The 20473-nt window shown below is 36.9% G+C and overlaps 1 protein-coding gene across 6 annotated transcripts in view; it reads right to left on the bottom strand.

The window, feature by feature from the left end:
* The window catches only part of ZMYND11 (zinc finger MYND-type containing 11), a 1778022-nt gene that overhangs the window by 243934 nt on the left and 1513615 nt on the right, over positions 1–20473 (bottom strand). For all 6 annotated transcript variants that reach the window (XM_044064681.1, XM_044064682.1, XM_044064678.1 and 3 more), the window contains one exon: positions 2091–2159. In XM_044064681.1, the coding sequence (XP_043920616.1) occupies positions 2091–2159 (69 nt within the window). The remainder of the gene's footprint in view (positions 1–2090; positions 2160–20473) is intronic.

Below are 20473 nucleotides of genomic sequence, written 5' to 3'. Positions count from 1 at the left end.
CTCTTGTGCACAGCCCTCTACAGGTCACCCCACAGACTTTTTATTGGACTTAGGTGTGGGCTCTGGCTGGGCCATTCCAAAACTTTAATTTTCTTCTGGTGAAGTCATTCTTTTTTTGGTTTGGATGAATGCTTGGGGTCATTGTCATGCTGAAAGGTGAAATTCCTCTTCATCTTCAGCTTTCTAGCAGACGCCTAAAGGTTTTGGGCCAAAAGTGACTGGTATTTGAAACTGTTCATAATTCCCCCCACCTTGACTAAAGTCACAGTTCCAGATGAAGAAAAGCAACCCCAAAGCATGATACTGCCACCACCATGCTTCACCATGGGGAAGGTGTTCTTTTGGTGATGCAAATTGCTGTTTTTGCACCAAACGTACCTTTTGGAAATGTGGCCAAAAAGTTCAACCTTGGTCTCATCAGACCATAACACATTTCCCACATGCTTTTGGGAGACTTGATGTATTCTTTACAAATTTTAGCCAGGCCTGGATGTTTTTCTGTATAAGAAAAGGCTTCCGTCTTGCAACCCTACCACATAGTCCAGACATATGGAGAATATGGGAAACTGTTGTCACATGTAGTACACAACCAGTACTTGCTATAAATTCCTGCAGCTCCTTCAGTGTTGCTGTAGGTCTCTTGGCAGCCTCCCTGACCAGTTTTAATCTTGTCTTTTCATCAACGAGGGACATACAGTTCTTTGCAATGTCACTGTTGACCCATATTTTCTCCACTTTTTGATGACTGTCTTCACTGTGTTCCATGGTATATTCAATGCTGTGGAATTTTTTTTAAACCCTTCTCCTGACTCACACCTTTCAACAATGAGATCCCTTTGATGCGTTGTAAGCTCTCTGCGAACCATAGCTTTTGCTGTAGCAGGCAACCGAGTAAATGTCAAGAAAATCCTACTAGGACAGCTGAACTTTATTTGGGGTTAATCAGAGTCTCTTTAATTGATGGCAGGTGTTTACCCAAGAAGACTGAATGCTGTAATTAAGTCAAAAGGTGTTTTAACAAAGTATTAGCTTAACCACCTTATTGTAGATTTTTTTATATTTTCCCCCTAACAGATTTGTTTTTCAATTGAATTGTACAGGTTATAGGTCACATTAAAGGTGGGAAAAGTTTTGATATGATTTATTGTGGTCTCATTTTTTTATATCACAAAAACCTGGCATTTTAACAGGGGTGTGTACACTTTTTATATCCACTACACACACACACACACACACACACACATATATATATATATATATATATATATATATATATATATGTATATGGAAGTAACTGACTTAGCCACTACTGAGTACCAACAGATCTGTCCTGTATTTGTAGTGGTGAATGAGATCTGAGGTAGCTGGGTCAACATGAAGGAATTATGGGCAAGGGAAGGAGACTAAACACCAAATTAAAAGCGTGAAAGTAGCCAAAGTCAGACCCCAAAGGCCCATACATTGAGGAATGGATAGAAAAGACAACAAATCAACCATTTATTTCCTCTTGCATCTTAAGGGTTGAGTAACTTGTTTGGGGTGTATGAGGATTTAGTTGTCTATATTAAGTGTAGAGTCTCTCTTACCACAAAAATGGACATTTTTTTTGTTTTTTTATCTCCACCTGTTTTCATGATAAAAAAAAAAAAAAAAAAAGATGGGGAAGCATGTTTGCTAAAATGTCATTGATGAATGCAGTTACTGTGCACATTCTAACTTCATAATCTAACAACTATATGGGCAATTTATGCACTTGATCAGCTTATCACTAGACTTTCCTTTAGACAAGGAGAATACTTGAGCTTAGTGAAACAGTTGGAAAGTAGTAGAGACTGTGGAAGCCCTTTAACTCAGGTTCAGGGAATTCCAACATGGATAATAGAAGAAAGAATTATTTTTATGAACAGGGGTATGACATCCTTTTTTAATCAGGAGCTTGAAAAAAATAATTAAATATCACTGACTGGACATATCCAAGACATTTTTGAATTTGTATTACTGTGTTGTTCCTCACAGAGCTACTTGCAGCATAACTGAGGCTTCTGGTGACAATGAACTTATTCCTACAAAAAGCAGTCTCTGATACGTACCTCCGTTTTGGGTTCTACAGCTTGACCACGTCGTCCTTTCTTTGTTTTAGGCTCCTGACTGTACTTTGACTGTGGACAAAAGAAAAACATATTTTATAAAACATATAAATACTATATTCTATAAAACCAAAGATAAAGTGCTCACCTGACGAAATACATAAACGTTAAGGTAGACACTAATGTACATTATTCAGGAGCAGTTCACTACAATATTTAACAGGCTCAGCCTCCTTTCTCCAATAAGTATAAGAAATATGAACCTGAAGGTGAATTCTGCTGTACTGCAATCCACAGAGCATCTGACACAATCAGAAGAGGGGAAGATTTGCTTACTGCCCTTTTAATATGACAAGGTTTGGACCAAGGACTAAATGCAGATTACAGTAGAATTGCCAGAATAAGAGTTACAGCAACAGTACAAGACAGATGTTGCACACTGAATTAACTTGCCACACCACACAGCTATTCCTTCAAGCATGCCTACTTCAAAAAAATCCAACTACCTATCTTTCATCAAACATTCAACTGCTGTAAAAGTATGAAATGACAGCCAACTGTATGCGGGGAAGGATCAAAAACTTTTCTGGCATCTGCCACAACAGCAAAATTGTGACATGCATTGCAGAAAAGTCATTTGATTTAATTTTGTCAAGAGCCTCTTTTCTGGTCCACAAAATGTACAAGTATCGGGACAATATGTGCCATTATCCTCTGGTAAGAGAAAACCCACACTTTACCTCTCTCTGAAATTCCTTTCTCAACAATCTCTCTCTCAAATGACTCCAAACTCTGGCAGAAAGTCCAACCTTACAACTATATTAATCTGCATCATGAAAGCTTCTTCTATTCTCAGACTTGAACAAAATTAATGACTCTATTAAGGAATCTTATTTTTTATCACTGTAACAGGATCCTTACTGAACAGATTTTTCCACATTTGAGACAGCATAGTGGTCTTCAATTTATTTTGATGCTGCTTTTTTGAAGTCAAACTCAATACTTCAAATAACCTTGTCCAAATACATGCACTGAATACAGAAGAGTGCAGCACCCGCACATATTCATTCTACTATCCCCCATTCCAGCCCACTCTCACAGCCTCACTTTTATACGACTCAAATCCTCCTTATACCATTCTGTTTAAGATAAATGACACTCTGACAGCATATACTAATAAACTTCCCATAATACATACATCCTAGAGGCTAACTACTACATTATGGTACAACAGCTTCTGCATTACCACAACTATCTCCACTTTGCCCACACCATCTGTTATAACATAAAATCAGCTGCACACTGCACAAAGTTCAGTCAGCAACATCAGCAAAATAGAAGCTGTTCTCACATCATGCAACAATAAACAAAATAAATCCATATGAATTTATATACATAAAAAAACAAATCCATAGAACACTAGGATGTCCTTCCAAGACTGCAACACTACCAAATAAAATAAACAGCCTTCATCAAACAAGATAATACTCAAGATGACCATTTAGAAGCAGCGCTTTCATCCCATCATACTGTCCTACAGATTTTCAGACTAATAAATTCCTGTGCATGCAAATGTGCTTAAATTAAGTTTCTGCACAATCATGGGTTACACATCTTCATACTTTCAACTCACAACCACTCTTCCTATGTTGTTGTTGTCTTTCGGCTTTTCCCAGTTAGGGATCGCCACAGCGGAACTCTGGTCCGCTAATGATTGGCAGTAGATTTTCATGAACGCCGAGGTGCCAGCTCGACGTTCAACCTTCAACGAAGGCACACCCATTTACGCTTGTCTTTCAAACGCCCACCCAACCGAAGGGAGGACATGCAGACTCCACACAGAAAGCACTCCCCGCACTCCAGCTGAAAATTGAACGAGAGAACCTCTTTCTGTGAGGTAACAACGCTACTGCTGTACCACCGCGGCAGAGGTTAAAAAGACAAACCCAACTTACAATCAAACTATTTCTCATATTCAAGTAAAGGAGAAAGCACAGAATGGTTTGAATGTTAAAGGGATAACTAAACACTATACCCCTGTTATGATATTAAGTGTGCAGCATGAAGGCCCAAGGTCATGAGTAGGTAAGAGGCTGAGGAAGGGGCAATTCCATGCAGTGACAGATATTACTTTATTTACACCCCGTGTTAACATTAATAATAATTAGTTTACTCAGACAGTTGCTCTGGCATCTATTAATTGTGAAGGTATTGGAGGTTGCAAGAGCAGAAAAAGAAGAATTTTACTTCACACATGCATTTTTTTTTTAATTACAACTTTCATTCGTAAAGACTACAAAACCCACACACTAATAATTTATTACCTCATAACCACATACTATGTGTACTCTAGACATAATGATGGAGACACTTCCCATGGATTCCATTCCCAAATCCTATCAAGTTTACCTTACCCTATTTGTTCATTTCCAGTGATCTTTTAATTTTGCTGCATAATATATTCGAGTAAAAAAGATTTAAAAAATACATTAATAAACACTGATGTGATTTTATGTCTTAGTACAACTCACTTTGGTATAACATTAACTCACTGCATCCTTTCACTCATTCTATTTTCAGCATTAAGAAAAATGCAGTTTCTTTACTCATGTTTTTCTATGGCAGACCCTTGGCTGAATCGGTTTAGTTTTTCTTACCAGTGCCACTGATAAAAACTGCCTAGTCACAAGTGGAGTCCCTCAGGGATCAGTCCTGGGAACGCCCCTTTTTGGCATTTACTTCTCTGAAGTCAAGGCCAATGTCAAGGGCCTCTGGCTGACCAAGTTTGCAGACAATTACAAATTAGGAGCAGTTATAGAATCTCCCACTGACACAAACGTTTTCCAGGAAAGGCTGACACAGACAAAAACTGGTGTCAGAGCCCTGGACTAAAACTAAATGCCAAGAAATGCATAACAGTATCTTTTTAGGAAGTCATCCAACCCTGGTAACTATCAAATTGACAACATACCCCTAAGAGTCTACCAAGTAGTCAGGGTCTTAGGGATGCACACGGACAATAAACCAGCCTCTGACCATCGTGTGTTTACAGTACTACTACGTTGTGCAACTTATAAATAAAGATATGGCATCTAGGTCCAAGTAGGTCATTGTTCCACTGTATTAAACATTCATCAGACCAACAATTCACAACAATGCCCCCTTTGGTATGTACCTAATCAGGCACATCCAATAATTGGAACCATCAATAGAGGTTCCTCACTAAAAGAATACTGGGAGTAAGTAACATGTCCTCTGCAGACTGCCTTAAAGACCTATCCCTGCATTCTGTCTCCTACAAGCTGTTGAGGGGAGATCTATGCCTGGTATACAAGGCATTGTCAGACTTCCCCCTGATGGACCTCCTGTATATCCAAAAAACAAACAGCACAAAAAATACTATGTATTCCAGATACTACTACTCCACCCATGTAAAGCAGAAAAGCAGAGTTATCCACTAACCCAATTCAAGTGTAACTTGGGCAACTGGATGACGAACAGGACATCTATCCCTGGTTTGGCACTTGTCTCTCTAATAGACACAGGCAACCTCTAAATGGTTTATCTCCCAGCCATCTGCTTGTACATGTTTCATCTCCCAAGACCCTGCTTACATTCATCAAGGATATGGGAACTTGGCAGGGATTTGAGATGTATGGCTAGGCTTAAAAACGCCCTAATGGTTGTCAGCCTAACACAAATCTATGAACCTATAAGGAGAAAATACAAAAGTCTGTCCAACCAAAAGTGAGTCATTAAACAGAAGGGGACATTGTTTCTCATTCTTTTGATAAGAAAACTTACAGAGACTGCCAGTGAAACCTTTCTCAATGCCTCAAAGGAAAATGCCTGAGAGAAAAAACACAGGAGTTGACTAGAAGAATCAGGAGTACCTTGAATTTAAACCAGAGTCTACGGTTGGGAGAACAGGAATATGACCAGTAACAGTGAAATTAGTGAATAAATGAGAGATTATAAAGCATCATTCATTTGTGAAATATGGCTTTGCAAGAAAATGTGGAAAGATTGGCCTTCTGATGACTATGTTAAAGTTGTGGAGGAACTGAAAAATGTATACTCACTTCACGCATTAATGTTTGGAAGAACACTAAAAGGAAATGGAAAAAATGGAACAGTAAGTAAAACAATTTGTGTTCTTAACAGTATTTGTATAAAAGTTGTCATGATATAAACTGCATGTTATATAGTAAAGCATCTTCAGTTATTGTTATATGTGAAAAAGATACTGAAGTTAAATAGTGCCCTTTTTCTTCTTTTTTAGTTTACAGAAATGTAGGCATTACACATAAAAAGAGAAGAAAGGCTAGACAAAAGCATGTTTAAGTTAATATGTTGTAATCTTGGGTTGTTAAGGTGGGGGATGGGGTGTACATGTTTTCTCTTACTAATAAATAAAAGCTCAATGTGAGTTGAGCTGTCTCATAACCACTCTTCCCATCTTATTCAAAAAATACATATACAACTGAAATGTTATATATACAAAAAGATGTTCACCTCAAACTTATAATGAAGGGGGCGGAGCCTAGATGGCCAACTGGTAACAGCTTTTTTCTTGAGCTCCACATTAGTTACTAGGAAACAGGGAAATTATTAATTAAAATCCTATTATCTACTCTCTAAACGTTGAACAATCTGTTTTAGAAACTGTAATCTACTGGGTGTACAACTTTGAAGCGTTTTCTTAAAGAATTTCCTGTCAAAATTGATGATTATTCACCTGAACAGAGATAAGCAAATCAAAATCCTCACATTCTGACTACTCACTAAAAAAGAGACCCAGTCTATATTTATCACTCTCCAGGAATTATCCTTAAAGATGGATAGATTCACTGACAATCTTGAAAACTTAAAAATAAACTGTCAACAACACACTGATGTACTGAAAGAGATCCTCCAGCAACAACAGTCTAAAATTCTGGACATTGAAACCTCACTCAGTGATATAGATGGAAGACTTAAGGAAGATGAATTCCACTGTGAATTTATCTTGCAACAAAATAATTGGCTGATAAAGTAAATGATGTTGAAAATAGAGAAAGGAGAACAAATATTAGAATTTTTGGTCTTCCTGAAAAAACAGAAGAAGACATCATTTATTTTTTAAATTCCTGGCTACCTGATTTTTTAGACTTAAAAGAAGGTTTGTCCTATGGGCTTGAAAGAGCACACAGAGCCATTGGGAAACATATTCCTTCTTCTCCTAATGCTTCCCCAAGATCTATAGTTGTGAAGTTCCTATCCTTCTTAGACAAAGAACTTATACTAAAAACAGCATGGAGAAAAAGTCCCCTTGTCATTCAAAGGTAACCAAATAAGGTTTGATAATGATTACTCCACGACAGTCCTGGAAATGAGAAAGAGTTCCTGGCCACTGGTAAAACTGTTAAAGCAAAATAAAATCAAAGCACAACTTGTCTACCCGGCTAAAATCAAAATCTTTCATCAGAATGAAATGAGGTCTTTCAATAATATTGAAGAAGCTGACTCATTCATCCAGAACAAAAACATTATTACAATCCCAGAATGTATGGACTGGTCACCATCTACAACTCTTAAAAGATTATTTGAGAAAAATAATTGGATGGATGTAAAAAAGAAGTTGAAGACTGTTTTTAAAAGTGCTGGACTCTCTAGTTCTTTCAAAGATCAAACTAAATGATAACATGTTCATGAAGATCTAAATAAGTATGTATCATCACTTTATTTGTGAATATTCCTTCATTTATTTCTTAGTAAAGTATATAGTTTAAAATTATTATTAATTCTCTCAAACAGGTATAATTGCTAAGTATGCTTAAAATGTAAAGTCAGTTAGGCTTTGCTTACAAGAGCTTATTTCTCTTTTTAGACTTCAATGTCTTTTAACAGGTTAAAATGAGTATAATATGGTTATGAATCTGTAATGTTCACTCTCAAAGTCTGGTTTTGGGCATGTCTGACAAAGCGTACATTTGCTGGAATTATTTCACAATGTTTTAATGTAATACATGGTTTAAACATAACACAAATTTATTTTCCCTTGTAAATGTTTTTTTTTATATCAACTAGAGTTTCAACATTCTAAGCTGATAGTTTATTGCTTCCCTCATAAAACATCAGTCTCGTGCATTATACGAAATAAAAAGCAGTTTATTTTCCCTACTGCTTTGAACTGACAAATCATTCTGTAAATCAAGGCCTGTACTTACTGTTAAGCATCACGTCAAACAGAAGTGGACAAGCTATAGCTACAGATTGAAAAGGTCAAAATGTTTTGCAAAATGGAAAAAAAAAAAGATGTAATCCCTGGAGAGACGGGGGGAGGGAAAAGAAAGAAAAAAAAAAAGAAAGGCTGTCTATTCTCACGATTTAGAATATCATCGCAAAAATAAACAGCTGATATTTAAAATACAAGAGTAGTTTCACACTAATTCTAAACAGGTTAAGGACAATGCTTCATAGTAGTAGAGTAAACCATGAAAGACAAGACGGCACTCTGTCTGACAGTTCTCCTTCCACATTCTTGTAAAGTATTAAAATTCACTTTTAGTGTCATGCTTTCAGTCTCCTATAAATATGGCCTGAAAGTGGTTTATATTTGCTGTTCATAACACAATGGACATCATGGATAGTTTTAGGGGAGACCCTTGAAGTTATGTACATGCAGTAATGGCTTGGGTTTAGCGTTGGTACAAATGAGGTTTGCTCTGACTGCAAACCAAGTCAAATAACGTATTTTCAAGTTTTTTTCCCCAGACTCTTGTAAAGTATTAAAATTCACTTTTAGTATCATGCTTTCAGTCTCTTATAAATATGGCCTGAAAGTGGTTTATATTTGCTGTTCATAACACATTGGACATCATGCATAGTTTTAGAGGAGACCCTTGAAGTTATGTGCATGCAGTAATGGCTTGGGTTCAGCGTTGGTACAAACGAGGTTTGCTCTGACTGCGAACCAAGTCAAATAACGTATTTTCATGTTTTTTTTTTTTCTCTCCTGTCACTTTATGAACAGACAAGCAACATACATTGTTTTGCTTGTTTACTGCTTCAAGGCTCATAAAACCCCTTTTATTAAGGATGATACATGAAATAATTTAAGAGATGTTGTTTGGGATTGGAGTAGTATGGTGGTAATGCAGACATCATTTAAACGTCTGTCTAATTTTAGCACTTATTTGATTGCTTAATGTGTGTTGCCAACCTAAAATTACATTCTTTGAAAGGATTTTATATGGGAAAATGTAAGCATCTTTTTGGATTAGTTTAGCCTGTTCAGATAATACACATAGAGGCAATGATATCGGTGTCTTTGTGCTCATTGATAGATTCCCACATGAGTATTCTGTCTAACGTTAATGTGTTTTAAATAAGCTAATGTCTACAGATATTGCATTGGTCCTGGGCAGTTAATAGTATATTAATGAAAATTAACATAAGAATGGCACCCAGACATTATGATATAATTTAAGGCAGTTAATTGAAAAATTAAACTTTTGTTTGTCAATTAGTCTTCATAGAAAGTAAGGCGGTGCTATGCTAATTAAAGATGACATCATTTCAGGATTACTGAAATTCTGCAGATATTTGAAAGAATGGATAAACTAGACAAATAAACAATCTGGTTTCAAATTTCATCAGAACTACTATTCACACACACTATACCTTGTCTCTTTATTCATAATTACTATGATGTTCAGTTAATGAAAACTAATGAACACATAGAATGGATTCTATTAATGAACAGTGGACTCCTTACAAGCACTAACATCTACAAGCATTTGATCACTAGTGGCAAACGCATCTATAGGGTAGCAACATAATATTAACACTACTAGTGAAAGACAATTTGTCAAGATAAATTTTGGTAGGGGACTGCTTTGTTTGTTTGAATTTTTTTTTTTTTTTTTACACACAAACTGTTGTCCTATATCATATTGTCCTAGCTAATCTGCATTTTGTGTCTCTGTCAGGAAGTATCAAATTGTCATACCTTAATCCTTTAAAACAAACTCATGTCACTCTAGCATTGAGAATAACATGTAGATATAACTGTGTAACCACTGTATTAGTCATTGAATGCTTCTGTATGACCCTTCATAACAAACTCAAAACATAACTCCAGCTCAGATTCTTGATATGGTCAAAAACTTCTGTTTATTACATCTCCCGTTGTGCCATACTTTACAGAGTATGTTGATAAATACACATAATAACTAAATGATGGACTGCAGTTAGTCATATAAGAAGAAATTACAGGCATTTTACTATTTATTCACAGTTTCTCTCCGTAACAAAAGAGGCAAAATGTTTTTGGTTTATTTATTTCATCATTTTGCTCTATGACTGGTAATAACAACACATCTTTATTCTTGTTACCATAGACATATTTAATAAAGCTTTAATTATCAATAGATATAATGAAATGATATTAGAATGTACTGGTACTGTCTCTTTAACTGTTAACATATTTTGGTTAATATGATGCTTATTAGACCAATATTTAATTGAATTATACTAACATCATTTACTTTTACAATAAAAATGGAGTGAACTAAAGATTCCCTGGAAGTACTCATAATTTGACATAAATCCAGCTTAGAATTGCGCTGATAAAAATTTCCCTTTTCATTACCAGTTATGTAACTATTTGTTGAGTGAAGAGTGCAATGTATTTAAGTGATGCTTAGCCCACCAATATAAACTAACTTACCATTGTCACTATAAATTATCTTCAAGTGCTGATCTACTGTCTTGCTGATTTGCTCTAACTGACGTAAACGTTTACTTATCTATTAATTCTAATAGAAATGCTTACATAGCCAATTGGTGTTTGAGTACTTCTCTTTTGATAAACAATCTCATACAGATCTACTTGTCAAGCTATTAATTATTTGCTTTTGTAAAGCTACGTATGGTAACGAGAATATATTTTTCTCAATAAAAAACATCTTTGCTAGTAGAGTTTAAATACATTCAATATAGTTAAAATTATATGTCACATCAGTTTATTGTTGTTCTCTCAAACTAATTAGCTTATAGAATATCCATAGAATACATATTCTGGAGCCTCAAGTTGGGAAATTTTGTACAATTCTTTGGAATGATGGTTACTCTGACTGGATATTTTTATTCTGTCAGATTAGGAACGGTTCACATTCCATGTCAGTTAAAGGTTTTACTAAAGTCTAATCACTTTTTTAAACATAATTTTTACTTTTACAGGCCTCAGTCTAAATTTAAATTGTATTTTTTAGTGGGAATTAGCAATTTGTCATCAGAATATAACCTTTTTAAGAATGATACACAATAATTAAATATTACAAATGTTTACTATTATATCATTTTACCACTCTTAATCCTTGAGTAAAGAAGATAGATTTGACTTTTCTTTCTTTGAATGTCAATGGCTTAAATAAGCCGAAGAAAATATTTACTGTATTAAAATACTTGAAATTAAACAAAGCACAAGTAGTTTTTCTACAAGAAACTCACTTTAAAACAAATTATAGCTTTATTTGGAACCCTAATGAATACTTAAAGCTATCTAATTCTTCACATACTAAAAAAACTAGAGGAGTCTTAACATTGTGGAAGGAAAACACTCTCTCTCCTCAAGTTATTTACAACTATGAATACAAGGATGGTCTTCTATCAATTATAATAATAAAATTTAATAACAGAATTTGGACATTAGTTAATGCTTATTGGTTTCCTGGAATTGGAGTAAAAACAATAAAAAAAAAACTTAGAACTTGTTATTAAAACTATTAAAGGTAGTCTGATTCTAGGGGGAGATTTTAACTGTCTATTTAATGCATCAGAAACCTCTAACAAAAGACCTTTTCGTATTATCTCTATAGGGAAATATCTTAAAAAATGGACAGATAAAGTACAGTTGTGTACACTTACCACAAATGTAGATGTTCGAGTGAGTGTGTTCACTGTTGCAGTCATTACATTTAGGTAATCTGCTGGCAGGTTGACCTCAGTCGGCCTGATTAACAAAGTCTTGGGTCCTGCATTGGTTGCTGTCCCTTCTTCCATGACGTCAGGTCGTCAGGGGTATAAAACATGCAGCCGATGCTATTATATCAGTTTTTCTTGCCCCAGATGTCAAGTGCCCCCCAAATGGGGAGCAATATATATATATATATATATATATATGGGTCCCCTTGACTTCATCGACATGCTGAAACACCGACGCTAAGAAGACCGACTCAAGACGACCGACGAGACAGATGATCGACAATGTGAAATCCCGACAGCCAAAACACCGACATGGGCAACGTGTAAGCGCGAGTCGGTAAGTGTGCGATAGTGAGGGATTTAGCGTTAGGGAGCGGACAGGTAAGTGTGAGATAGTGTGGGATTTAGGGTTAGGGTGCGGGAAAGGTGAGTGTGCGGTAGTGACGGACTTTAGGTGTAGTGGTGGGTTAAGTGAGTTAGGGTTAGGGTGCGGGTAGGGTAAGTGTGCGATAGTGACGGAATGTAGGTTTAGTGGCGGGTTAAGTGAGTTAGGGTTAGGGTGTGGGTAAGGTAAGTGTGCGGTAGTGTCGGACCTTAGGGTTAGGGTTTGGGTTAGGGTTAGTGCATGTATAGTTGTGTGTTATGTGTAGTTTACGTTTTGTGTGTCGGTGTTTTGGGTGTCTGTGTTATGGTGTTCGGTTTTGTGCGTTTTCGGTGTTTTAGTGTTGTTGTTTTGAGTGTCGGATTTGTGGCGTGTCAATGTTGTGATAGGGATCCATATATATATATATATATATATATATATATATATATAATTACACAAAACATACCTCCAAACAAAAGCGAATACACCAAAAAGGCTTTTAAAGTTAGTAACAGAAATGACATGTATAGTTAGAGAAAAATCAGGGGGCTGGAAGGAGGGTAACCAGGACTGCAACAGTGAATACACTCGAACATCTACATTTATGTTAAGTGTACACAACTGTACTATGTTCTTCGTGTTTCACTGTTGCAGTCATTACATTTGGGTAGAATCCCAAAACTATGGTTGGGAGGATGGATTTATACAGCATTAGGAGCAGCTATAAGGCCCTGCAGGACAGCAGTGGCAAAGCCTGCTCTGGATTTAGAGAAGAGAGGTAAATGGTAATGTTTAGTGAAAGTATGAACTGAGCTCCAGGTAACAGCTTCTAGAATGTCTCTGGTAGGAACCCCTCTGAGAAAGGCTGCAGAAGCAGATACAGCCCTGGTGGAATGAGATCTGATCCCCTTGAGGACAGGTTTACCACGGTGCATATAGCAGAAACGAATACAATGGCTTATCCATTTGGAAATAGTCTGCTTTGAAATAGCCTTTCCCTCTGCCCCTGCAGCAAATGCCACCAGTAATTGTTCAGATTTTCTTAAGGATTTTGTCCTGTTTAAGTAGAATCTTAGCTGTCTGTGTACATCCAATGAATGCAGAATCCACTCACCCTTGTTCTGTGGATTTGGGAAGAAAGTTGGCAGATGAATGGTCTGATTGAGGGCCACACTAGATACCACTTTAGGCATAAAGGATGGATTGGTCCCAAGAGCCACCTTGTCCGGGTAAAAAATAATGAAAGGCTCCACTGCCATAAGAGCCTGTAATTCTGAAATCCTTATAGCTGAAGTAACTGCTAAAAGAAAAGCTGTTTTCCAAGAGAGAAATTTTAGGTCTGCAGTAGCAGCTGGCTCAAAAGGAGGTAGTGTGAGTTTTTCCAAAACAAAATTGAGGTCCCATGCAGGAGTTGGTGCTCTCCTGGGAGGTCTTAAATTTTTGGCCCCTCTGAGGTACTGCTTTAGCAAAGGATGAGAAAAGAAGGGAGGCCCTGTGTTGTAATGAGCTGAAATGGCAGAGGCATGGATTTTTATGGAAGAAAAAGATAGGCCCTTGTGAAGCATCTCAGTTAGTATTGCAGAATCTGTGGAATATTGGGCATTGCTGTGATTATTCCTTGTGCTTGGTTCCAGAAACAGAATCTTTTCCATTTGTCAGCATAAGATTTTCTAGTACTAGGCCTTCTAGCCTCCAAAATGACATCCATCACAGGTTTGCTGAGAGATGTAACTGGTGAAATTAGTTGATTAGCCATGCTGCAAGATTCAGAGTTTGGAGCTGAGTGTGCAGAATTTGATAGTTCTGCTGAGACAGTAGGTAAGGTGTCTGAGGCAGGTACCAAGGAGGAAGGTGCGACATATTGCACAGGAGCGAGTACCAGTGTTGGTGAGGTCAGTCTGGAGGGACTGACAGATTTTTCCAGCTGAAGATAACTTTCCAAGCTTTTTTGTGATGAATTCTTGTGCAGAATTTGTCCAACTGATAGTTTTGGGGTGAGGCAAAAGATCTATGTCTGGGCTCCCCCATTTGCGTGCCAACATGCTGAAGATTTGTGGATCCAGTTTCCATTCGTTTGGGTCCAGAGTATTTTGCTTTCCTGGCAGGAACTGAGCTTGTAGATGTATTTGATAAGTCAAGGCCATATTCCACAATGCCATGGCTAGTCTGCAAAGGGGGTAGGAAAGGGTACCCCCCTGCTTGTTTATGTACCACATGACTGTGGTGTTGTCTGTCTTTATCAGTAGTTGTCCTGGATAAAGATAGTCCTTGAAGGCTGTCAGAGCATTCTGTACAGCTAGCATCTCTTTCTGATTGATATGTAGGTGCATTTGATTTGGGCACCATTGGCCCTGAATGCATCTCCCTGCCAGATGCGCCCCCCCCCCCCAAGCATAATCCGATGCGTCTGTAGTCAGAGTTTGGGCAGCAGGGGGTGGAATGAACAACAGTCCCTTGTTTAGGTGGCAGGCCTCTGCCCACCATAGGAACTCTAGTTGCAGGCAAAGAATGATAGGAATAATTGTTTCCAGGCTGTGACAATGTTCACTCCATAAGCTTTTTAGGTACCATTGAAGTTTCCTCATATGCGGTCTTGCATATGGAATTAGAAGAATGCAGGAGGCCATGAACCCCAAGTTCTGCAGAATTTGTCTTGCAGATAGCTGGGTTTTTGTGGCCACCTGTTTGAAGTAAGTCATTAATTGAATTTGTTTTTCTGGCGTAAGGCAAGTCATCTGGGCAGTTGTATTCAAGTTTGCACCCAGGAATGTAATTATTTGAGAGGGTACCAGTTGTGATTTCTTTTCGTTTATGGTGTACCCTAGACAAGTTGGAAGCCTTTTTACAAATGCCAGATGTTTTAGAAGAGTCTCCTTGTTTTCTGCCTGAATTAGACAATCGTCCAGGTATGGATAAATTTGAATATTTCTTTGCCTGCAAAATGCAATTACTGGTGCCAGGCACTTTGTGAAGACCCTGGGTGCAGTAGATAAGCCAGAGGGCAGTGCAGAGAACTGGTAATGCAGATAGCCTGCTTTGAAGCGGAGGTATCTTCTGCAAGATTCCCTGATTGGGATATGCAGGTAAGCCTCTTTTAAGTCTAGAGTTACCAACCAGGCATCCTTGCCTAGCATAGGTAGTAACTGTTGGAGAGTCAGCATCTTGAATTTTGGAATGTCTAGAAATGTATTTAGAATGGATAAGTCCAGAATTGGACATCATGATTTGTCTTTTCTGGGTACTAGGAAAAGTCTTGAATAAAAACCTTGCCCCTTTTCCTTTTCTGGTACTAGATGAATAGCCTCCATATTCAGGAGGGACATAACTTGTTTCTGGGCCTCTGCCCACTGATTTGGAGGCAGATCTGGCCATGCGTTTGGGATTGGCAACGTGTGGAAACTAAATCTGTGTCCCTGGGATACTATATTTAAAACCCATTTGTCCTGGGTAATCAGTTGCCAGTTTTGTGCATGAAGTGCCAGTTTTCCCCACAAAGGGGCGGCCAAAAGATATGTGCTTGGTGACTGAAGTGGAAAGTCATTGAGACTGTTTACCGTAGGAAGGTGCCCTGTTACTTCCAGATTTGGAGGTGGAGGCACCCCGTTGCTTTGTTCTATAAGTTCTTTGCGACTGAAACCTGGAGCCTTTGGAATGTCTGGGTTTGACCTGAGCGGCTCTAGTGGGTACTGGAAAGGACCAGTTCTTAGTAGGCCAGGGCCTACTGAACCTGGGTGGCTGGACTTGTAAGAAATCTTTCACAGTTTGCATAGATATAGCTTTATCTTCCATCTTTTTCAAAACTTCTTCAGCTTTATTACCAAATAGACTGTCCTGTTGTAAAAGAGCATCCAACAATTTTGCTTTAACATGGTCAGACAGATTTTGCTCCTTGAGCCAAGCATGCCTTCTTATCACAGATCCAGTTACAGTGGCCCTGCAAGAGGCCTCCAAGGAATCAAAACCACATTGCAAAGTATGTTTTCCAACTTGTTCAGCTGAATGCAATAAATCCTGCAACTCTTTATTTTCCACACAGTCAGAAATGAACAACAGTTTCTGTTTAAGTAAACCCATGACATGCTGTTGATATTTAAGCATATGAAACTGACAGTTTAAAGCCCTGATTGCCAAGGTTGCAGACGTGTAAACCTTCTTACCCAATCTATCCAGCGCCCTGGAATCTCTATCAGAAGGGGTAGGATTTTTAGCAGTAGAAGCCTTAATGCCCTTGGGACCCTGAGAAATGTTTTCAGGGTCAGCAGTAGGGTTTTTAAAGAGGAATTTGTTGGAGTCAGGAACCCTGTAGTATCTGTCTGGCTTTACTAGGAGTCGGAGGCAGGGAGTCAGGAGCCATACTGGACTCCAAGAAAACATTATCAACAATATCTAGAACAGGAAGTATAGCCAAAGGTCTATGCTGAGGAAGAACAAAAACATCCCCCAAGTCTCTTTTTAGATTCTGAGAAATCCTGACTCTCCCAGTGAAAGTGTTCCCTTAAGGTATGCAAAGTTTCGCCAAAAGAAAAATCCTCAGGAGGAGAAGCAGAAGGGATGGAATCTTCTGCAACAGAGTCCTCTCATAAGTGGGAATAGATAATTCCTGATCAGAAGAGGAATCAGAAGAAATAGAAACCTGATCTGAAGATTCATAGTCAGTGCCTTGCCTAGGCCTCTTAGCAGGAGGGGGATGGGTGCACCTAATCAAGGTAATTAAATCCTCAGTCATTTTGATAATTTGTTTTTTAGGCATTGGGGCCTGTACACGTGGCCCAAGCGTTGTTTTTTTAGTAGAAGTAGTTTTTTGGCCTTAGTTTTGAAGATGGCGTCGGTTTAACATACAAATCTTTAGGCCTGAAAACACCCTCAGAAGCCAGTGCCTGCTCAGTGGCTCCGGACCCATCTAAGGTAAAGACATCAGCGGGTTCAATACTTAAAGTATCTCACGGCATACCGTACTCCGAATGGGTCTCAGAAGAGGCCTGTGAATCAAAAGTAGCAGGTATCAGGGGCTGCAAAAGCGCCTCACTGAGTACCGGCTAACCGGCGACTGGCTTAGGAGAAGCTTCATCGTCAGTTTTGGACCTTGACGGTCTGTCTCTGTCTTTTTCTTTGTGTTTTTTAGGTATTCCGGTAGTCGGATTGCTAACCGACGACATTTCTGGATAGTTAAATCTTGAGCCAAAATATTTAGAAGCAAAAACATACCTACATTTAATAGTGCGTTGATAAAATTTAGCATAAATCCGACAGCAAGGCACGTTGTGGTCAGGGCCTAGGCAAGGAATACAGTACAAATGAAAATCCTTATGAGGTATTTGCTTCCCACAAGTAATACAATTATTAACTTTTACTGACATCGCTAAGGAGCAAGAAAAAGTTTCCCCAACGGGGTACTTAGCTTTTAGTTGAAGACTTCGGTTCTGAAACTTGAAAATGAAAATTACAGGAGACGGACAATCGGCATTTGCGAACTGCTTCTGCTCTGGGCACCACGCGGCAAGAAAGGCTGATATAATGGCATCGGCTGCATGTTTTATACCCCTGACGACCTGACGTCATGGAAGAAGGGACAGCAACTGACGCAGGACCCAAGCCTTTGTTAATCAAGCTGACTGAGGGCAACCTGTCAGCAGATTACCCAAATGTAATGACTGTAACAGTGAAACACGAAGAATATCTTACAGTTATATGATTTATTTTATCTTAAAAATGATAGCTCACTAGAATTCTCTCACAGTAATTTTAGACATAAGACTCAGACTAGAATTGATAAAATTTTAATATCCCAGAACTAAAAAACAAAATATCATACTTTACAATAACCCCATGCCCTATGTCTGATCATAATGCACTCATTTTTAATATACAAACAGATTTTAAGAAGCTGTCTTTTACTAAAAGAATTCCAGCCTATATTACCAAATTAAAACAATTCAAACCTTGGTTAGACACAGAAATAAAATTCTTCCTAGATACAAACCTAAACAGTAAAGTAAACGTAGTAATCCTATGGGACTCCTTGAAAGCTTATTTATATGGCAAAACTATTACATGGTTTAATAACAAAATGAAGGAATGGGAGTCTGAACTAACTAATATACAGAAACACATTGTAGTAATTAACAATGACAATACAAGACCTTCCTCAAATAAGAAAAAGGAAATTGAATCTTAAATAAAAAATATAATGGCATTTTAACCCACAAAACTAATTTAGCTCTGGAAAAACTTAAGTTAAATTCTTACTCTACATCTTCAAAGTATATGCGTAATCTAGCATTAAGAGTAAAAAGAAATTCTATTGAAAATAATATTGTGAGTGTGATTCATGAAGGGAGGAATAATAAAAAAGTCTCTGACATAAGTGATATTTTAGATGCTTTTAAATATTACTTCTCAGAACAATACAAAAACAAAGATTCTCAACAAAGTATTTCAGACCATGGCATGGACTTTTCTAAATTAAAAAACTTACCAGAAAATGTAATTAATGAGATTCAGAAACAAATTTCCCTAAAGGAAATTAATGAAAAAATTAAAGAAAGCAAAAACAACAAATCACCAGGCATAAATGGTATTATTAATGAAATATACAAGCTTCTACCATCTCCGGCTATATCCATTCTACATAAGGCTTTCAATGAATCGTACTTACAAGGTATAATTCCACCTTCATGGAGATACTCATTAATTACTCCTATACTAAAAGAAAATGAAGATTCTCATTTGTGCAGTTCATATAGACCAATCACGTTGATTAATAATGATTATAACATTTTAATGTCTATCTTAGTCAATAGGTTTAAGAACTCACTAACACATCTCATCACTGAAGATCAAACAGAATTTATTTATAACAGGCGTACCCAAGATAACAATCAAAGAATCCTGACCACCACAGATATCCTGAATAGAGATAATCAAGAAGCTCTTATAATCACCCTTGATACTGAAAAAGCCTTTGACTCTTTAAACTGGAATTTTCTTTTTAAAATTCTTGAATCATATAAGTTCCCTATTCAATTTATTACTTTTATAAAACATATTTATAATAATAATCTAGCCTATGTAAAATTAGGACCATTTACGTCAGAATCGATTAAAAGTACTAAAGGTACCAAACAAGGTTGCCCGATGTCCCCAATTTTATTTGCATTAACAATAGAACCTTTTTCTTTGGCAATCCAATATAATCTCCAACATTAAAGGCTTTAATATATATAATCAATTTGATTCTAAGATAATGCTATTTGCTGATGATATCTTTACTTACTTTAATAAATTCAGAAGAATCCTTACAAGAATTAGATTTATTAGTTAAAAAATGTTATTGTATTTCAGGATTAAAAATTAGTAGCTCTAAGTCTAATCACATATTATTAAATAAAAAAAACTCAATGATAACATCAAATCGACTATAAATTAAATAGATGGGGAACAGGTCTCTTCTTTAAAATATCTAGGGATTGTACTATGTGATAATATCAATTTAACTTTAAACACAAATTATAACAACATTGTCAACATATTAAAAACTCTTACAGAAAAATGGAATAAATTACATTTAAATTTTGAAGATAGGCTACAATTAATTAAAACGATTTTGCTACCAAAAATAAATTACATTGCTTTATCTATTCCTATATTACCCAGTAAATCTATTTTAAGAGAAATAAACAGAACTCTCTTGAAATGTCTATGGTATCCAAAGAAAAATAGAATAGCTTTATCAAATCATATTAGACCCTGGGAGCTTGCAGGAATAAATTTTCCAGACTTAGAATCCTATGTTAAAGCTTCTAATCTCAAAACAATATTAAACTGGATTGATCCAAAATTTTTTTCAGCTTGGAAGTCCCTACATGCAACTATTATCCTAAATGAAAATAAATTAATAAAACGTTTCCAACTGGATGATCTAAGTAATAAACTTTGGTATGCACTTTGCATCAATATACAATATAAGATTATTAAACCTACAAATCTAAATGATATAAACTATATAATACTTTTAGAAGCTTTGTTAACAATAATGCTGATATTAAACTGTGGA

The sequence above is a fragment of the Protopterus annectens genome, chromosome 3.part0 (assembly GCF_019279795.1).
Source record: "Protopterus annectens isolate FY-2018-M chromosome 3.part0, PAN1.0, whole genome shotgun sequence".
In the NCBI taxonomy this organism is placed as follows: domain Eukaryota; kingdom Metazoa; phylum Chordata; order Ceratodontiformes; family Protopteridae; genus Protopterus; species Protopterus annectens.
The sequence above is the reverse complement of the archived record's forward strand: the minus strand, read 5'-3'. Positions and strand labels throughout refer to the sequence as shown.